This window comes from Cyphomyrmex costatus, unplaced genomic scaffold, assembly GCF_001594065.2.
Source record: "Cyphomyrmex costatus isolate MS0001 unplaced genomic scaffold, Ccosl1.0 scaffold467, whole genome shotgun sequence".
In the NCBI taxonomy this organism is placed as follows: domain Eukaryota; kingdom Metazoa; phylum Arthropoda; class Insecta; order Hymenoptera; family Formicidae; genus Cyphomyrmex; species Cyphomyrmex costatus.
Window position 1 is genome coordinate 323,687 of NW_017278933.1, and position 6,394 is coordinate 330,080.

The 6,394-nt window shown below is 30.2% G+C and overlaps 1 protein-coding gene and 1 pseudogene across 2 annotated transcripts; one reads left to right on the forward strand and one right to left on the reverse strand.

Annotated features, from left to right (window-relative positions):
- The first annotated feature begins 3,264 nt into the window (after positions 1-3,264).
- Positions 3,265-5,714, forward strand: LOC108777765 (zinc transporter 7-like; annotated as a pseudogene).
- LOC108777831 (ribonucleoside-diphosphate reductase large subunit-like) lies at positions 5,615-6,394 on the reverse strand. Of its 2 annotated transcripts, none has more exons than XM_018544807.1 (3): positions 6,190-6,394; positions 5,794-6,114; positions 5,615-5,695 (listed from the first exon to the last, which is right to left on the reverse strand). In XM_018544807.1, exons 2-3 carry the CDS (start codon positions 6,077-6,079, stop codon positions 5,637-5,639), a joined length of 345 nt encoding a protein of 114 aa, XP_018400309.1. In that variant the 5' UTR covers positions 6,080-6,114; positions 6,190-6,394; the 3' UTR covers positions 5,615-5,636. The 2 variants fall into 2 exon arrangements, with proteins under 2 accessions (XP_018400309.1, XP_018400310.1); XM_018544808.1 differs by having other exon boundaries at positions 5,637-5,695; positions 5,947-6,114.

The window sequence follows — 6,394 nt, forward strand, 5'->3', positions numbered from 1 at the left end:
GAAATACATTGATTATAGAATGATTAATTTTATTATACTATTTTCATTCGGTTTATTTCAGTCTTGCTCATTAAGCTTTGAAAACATTATTAAATAAGTAGCAGCGCAAAATAGAAATTTATTTTTATGCAATAAATGGGAATTTTACATTTATGTCTGAATGAAGAACAAGGTTATGAAATGAACAAGAAAACAATGTATAATAAAAAAAAAAGATTAAAGACAATTATTATTTTTACATTAAGAAAAAATCTCGGTGATTTCGTGAAATGTAAAATATTTAAAGATTATCACGATTTATTATACAAAAAATATTTATTATATAAATTTACTATATAAAAATATTTATTATATAAAAAAAAATATGACTACGTGATATTACGACATTACTTTGACATAGTTAAATACTGCGTATACTGATAATCTTACATATTTTGTTACAAAAAGTAATAATTTCATATTTGCGTCATTTGTTCCTATACATTTTTTAAATTACATTTACTATGTTTTTTAGTCTGTATATTATATTATATAATAAAACTGAAGAAAAATAGGAGCAACCGTTAATGATTTTAACCTTAATATATATTGTCATGATCTTGAGCAACTTCCAATAAATTTTAGGTAGCGATCATTATTCGTTAAAAAAATATTAACAGAAAACATTTAAGAAATATCTTATTTTTGTTCTATATAATATTATTTCTGCTTTATATAATATTAAACTGTTTTGCATTTGACCTATCTAGAAGTATCAGACTTCAACGCAAAACGAGTTTCCTCTGCCAAGGCGGGGCGCATGACTTTCCAGACAAAGGGAGTTTTCTCCCACTTCCTCCTCCATTCTTATCAGAAAACCTATTGGAGGTCACGCAGAGTCAGATGCCAAAGTTAAGGTCACCAACGGTTGCCCCTTTTTTTTACAGTTTTACTGACCATATTTGATAAATTATATTTTAAACAATAACAAGAAAGAAGGAAGCACAATAAACGAAGCCTATCGGTCAAAGCTAGATCAAGATGCTTATTATCATTATGTGTGAATTTATATACCGCGTACGTAGTTCTCTCAATCGCGTGCCGAACATTTTTTCAGACTTACAACGCAACTCTAAATAACTACTGCGGTAATATCACTTTAGTTAGATTGACATGCTTATAGCATCTTATTAGATCTTAATAATATGTTGAAAGACATATATTAAAATTCAATATTAAAGTAATGATAATTGAAATCTGTGAAAAATAAGATTATTAATTATCATTACTTTAATATTGAATTTTAATATATGTCTTTCAACATATTATTAAGATCTAATAAGATGCTATAAGCATCGAAATTTGTTAGATTGTATTGTCAATCTAACTAAAGTGATATTACCGCGGTAGTTATTTAGAGTTGCGTTGTAAGTCTGAAAAAATATTCGGCACGCGATTGACAGAACTACATACGCGGTATATAAATTCACACTTAATGATAATAAGCATCTTGATCTAGCTTTGACCGATAGGCTTCGCTTTGTGCTTCCTTCTTTCTTGTTATTGTTTAATAATGTACGGTTGTAAAATAAGATTCTATTATTTGTTATATTTTAAGTTTATAATAATTATTATCTAGATAAGTTTGAAATATATATCTCTTATGAAGATTATTACACAAAAAAATAATGTCTTCAGAGGAAGTACTTATAATAATTTGCTTATTTTCATACTTAGAGTGCCTGAAATAAAGACTATTTGAAAATATTTAGTCAAATATTTGTATTAAATAATGAGTACTTTTTTAAAATTATAGATAAAAATATAACTTGAATAATAGCGCGCGCTTAAATGTATGTTGTGCGCATAAATTTAAATAAAAATTAGTTTAATTTATAGCTCATTATATAATAAATCTATTTTCTCATGATTTTTTTATAATTAAATCTTTTTGTTTTCTAATAGAGCCTAAATATATTTTTTCTGCATAATGTGATGTATATGCGAATGACATAAACAGTTTTGTATCTGTTAATATAGCTTAATTTAATTTTTGAGTTTACAATAAGATATATATGATATATATATGATTTAAAAATTCATATAAACTACAAAATTTCTAAAAAAATTAATTTTTTTTAAAACAAAGATAAACAACTGTAAGTATATATTGATGCTATCAGATTGATATTCTTTATTGTCAAAATATTTTGCAAAGAAAATTGTAAATACAGTCTATAATGCATCAAAATGGCAATTGTATTATCTATGGCAAAAGCCTTTAAGAATGTTTCTCCAAATAATTATTATGTAAACATATATCAAGGAGCCGAAACTACATGGAACTACCGCTCCGGAAACAGCCGAGGTTGATATCAACATGTAGACTACCCCACCACTCCAATTCCTGCGCAGTGGTCTACCACCGGAAAGCGTACCCTTGTATTTATATCATGGTAAATATTTGAATTAAGAGCAGATGTACATACGCAGCTGTACAAGTTTGAAAATATAGACGATTGTTTTGCTGTTTAGGTTGTGAAAGTATAAATATAATTTTTGAGAGAAAAGGTATGATTTAGAATGTCTTTACTTTAGCGAAGCTTTTATTTTGTCTTTGTATTATTTTAATGCTTATTTCATAGCTTTATCTTAGACTATCTTTATTTTATTTTAATAGAGTTTTACTTTAGTAAAAGTGCCTTTGTTTTATTCTTTTTTGATACTGAAACTTTATTTTGATGAGATTTTTTGTTTTATATTAAGGGTCGACAGGAGTGACCCGTGGAGACCAGAAATATTTTTGTTATGCCTTTTTTACAAAAAAATAGCTCTGTATGAGCCTTCAGGAGCCTTTCCTAATTATGAATATCACAATTAAAACGCGATCCATCCAGTATTTTAGCCGTAATTTGGGAATAAAAAATTCATCTTCGATTAGAGGTCTCTGGGTCACTCCTCTGTCGACCCTTAATATCAAACTTTACTATTATTTGATGTCTTTATTTTATTTTTTTTTTTTTAATACTGAAGCTGTATTTTGATATTTTTGTTTTATTTTAATATTAAAGCTTTACTTTAGTATCTTTGTTTCATTTTAATGTAGAAACTTTACTTACTTTGATATTTTTATTTTAAAACTTAATACCGAAATATTGCATTGATATCTTTATTTTACTTTGATACCGATATTTTACTTTTATTCACTTTTTGATCCATCTTGTTATAACACTAAATTTTTTCCTTAGGACAGATTCAGACCTGTAAGATCAGTGTGATTCCAAGATGCTTTCTCACAGTCCACGTGATTCGCGTTCCAACTTTCGAAATAGGATTCAGGAGAAGCTGCTGAGTTGGAAACGTCTCATCTTCTCTGATGCGAACACCCGTAACTTATTTCTGTTCCTAATTCTGAACCTGTCCTTTGCCTTCGTCGAACTGTTGTATGAAATATGGACCAACCGTTTCGGTCTTATGGTAGATCTTATGGTACCACTTTCGGAATCTCCGAAAAGGTAACTCCTAAATTAACATGTAATATATTTTTAATGATAATAACTTCTCAAACTGTAAATAAAGTATATTTTTAAAAATATACATACGCTTAATCATGCTATATATTTTGTATTAATTTTTAAAGAGAGAGGTTGCCATTGTATTAAATTGCAATTATCTATTCCAGAACCAAAGTTCATGCACAAAGAAAATTTGCGCAAGATGCGATCGCAGTATTTAATACATCACCTACACCTATTAAAGACAAAGAGAAAACTAAACCTGGTACAATCACAGAATTAATAACTCACAAACGACCAAATACTGAGGATTTTTTAACATTTTTATGCTTCAGAGGTTAGGTTAATAGCAATGTTTTTATTTAAATCGATAATTTTTAGTCAAAAAATTATTTATTCTAAATGATGATACAATATGCTAAATTGTAAGAGATACAGAAGGATGAATTTTATATACGTGAATGATTCGATAAGTCTGGTAAGTCTTTATGAGATAGTGCCACAATTTAATGATGTGACATCTACAAAGTATCACTCTTCAAATCCTGTGCCAAATTTCAGCCAAAATTGGCACATTGTTCGATCATTGTTTCAAGCGAGTAAGAAGCTTAGCAATTGCCACATTGAAAAATGAAAAAAAAAAACGAATTCCATGCAAAATTACAGAATTGGACTTTGAATTAATTTCTTATTCATGATATTACCTGGATTGGAACAAAGAATCATTAAAGCTAAATTCTGTAATTTGCATGAAATTTTTTTTCATTTTTATATGCGGCAACTGCTAAACTTCTTGTTTGTTTGAAACAATGATTGAACCTGAACAATGCATCAATTCTGGCTGAATTTTGTCACAGAAGAGTTTGAAGAGTGATACTTTCCAAATGTTACATCATTAAATGGATTATGGCACTATTTCACAAAGATTTGACTTATCGAACCACCTGTGTGTGTGTACACATATATATACATACATACAGGATATTTTAAGATTTAACAGACAAATTGTGAGCATATTGTATAAGTAATGAAACACATACTCCCTCCTTTTTGTGCCAACCTTCGGTTGGTAGCAGTCGGTTGTGAAAATAAAAAGATTTTATATGAAGTTTAATTAGAAATGCTTTATTGTAAAGTTATAAACAAATATTGAGAGCGGGGACTGATCCATCTTGTTATAACACTAAATTTTTTTCCTTAGGACAGATTCAGGCCTGTAGAATCAGTATAATTCCAAAAGATGCTTTCTCAAAATCCACGTAATTTACGTTCCAACTTCCGAAGTAGAATACAGGAGAAGCTGCTGAGTTGGAAACATCTCATCTTCTCTGATGCGAACACGACCCGTAACTTATTTCCTGATTGAAACTATTCTTTGCCTTCGTCAAGCTGTTGTATGGAATATGGACCAACCGTCTCGGTCTTATCTCCGACTGTACCCACATGTTCTTCGACTGCACTGGAGTCTTGTTTGGTTTGACGGCATCTGTCATCAACAAGTGGAGACCAAACGACAGATATTCAGATATGGATATGTTAGAACCGAAGTGTTGTACGGCTTTGTGAATGGATTGCTTCTATTGTTTATAGCCTTGTTTATTATGTTAGAAACAGTGGAACGAGCCATTGAGCCACCAGAGATTAAACATAAAAGGCTCTTTGTTGTCTCTATGTTGAGACTGATAGTGAATTTAGTAGGGATATGTGCATTTAAATATGGACATGGCCATGGACATAGTCATAATCATGATCATAGTCCTAGCGATGGTCACTCTCATTCTCAAAATCATAATTATGACCATGTTGAGATGGAAATGTCCTTCAGTGGTACGAACTCGCAAATCATGAAGTTATATGCCTGCACATACTTGTTGACACTCTGGGTTCTGTGGGAATTATCATATCGGAGGTACTGATGCAAATATTCAGCTGGATGTTCGCCGATCCAATATGCTCTATGCTCATAGCAGTATTGATAGTTTTAAGTGAAATTTTATTGATGAAAGAGTCGTGGGAGATACTTATGCAGAGACAGCCGGTAGCTCTGGATCATGTACTGTCACAGTGCTACACCAAGGTAACACAGATATCTGGTGTCTGTTATCTACATTAGGCTCCATACATCATCATCAAAAACATGTTTCATAAATAAATGTGGAGTCCATAACATATACTACCTTTTGCCCTTAATTGCTCTTCACCTGTAATAAAGTTGTAATAAAGTTGTTCAAAAATATATTTATATATAGTTATTTATCAAAACAAATATGACAAGAAATTATTAATAAAAAATAATAACCAATACTCCTTTTAAGGTTCAAAAACTCAAAAATATCGGAATGCCATGGTTCTAAATATACAGTAATTGGTCCTTCATTTTTACTATTTTTTGAGACCGTTGCAATAGATGTATTACATGCTTTTAACATAGGCACTAATCCATTTGACACACCTCCTGTGTCTCTAATAGGTGTATTCTTTGCTCGAATGCAATGTACATTGAATCCTACTTCACCATTATGATGACAAAGAACAGCAAACCTTTCTAATGTATCCAATATTCCATCTATGCTATCACCAGACATTGTCAATAAAAATATATATATGTGTTGTGTGTGTGCTGTAAAAATATCATTTATTTAATAATACATTAATACAATGTTTAATGAATCTATTTGTTCTTGAAGATAATCACCTAGCTATTTGTTGTGTAACAGTACATGCTGTATCTATCGTCTGTTCAGCATGTATGAAATATTGTTTTGACATAAAATTGTATGTTTCAATAGCCTTATTAATGTCTTCACCATGAATAGCTACAGCAACTCGCATTAACATGTGCTGTGGTCTTCCAACAACTTTACCTTGTGTCGTAGCTGGAAAGCACCCGATAATCTCGA

What these genes read in the sequence shown, in the direction of transcription:
- LOC108777831 (XM_018544807.1), bottom strand. Translation starts at nt 6,079, where the DNA reads ATGTCTGGTGATAGCATAGATGGAATATTGGATACATTAGAAAGGTTT. An exon ending in GAACCTTAAAAGGAGTATTG is followed by an intron (nt 5,696 to 5,793) that starts GTTATTATTTTT and finishes ACTTTATTACAG; the next exon opens with GTGAAGAGCAATTAAGGGCA.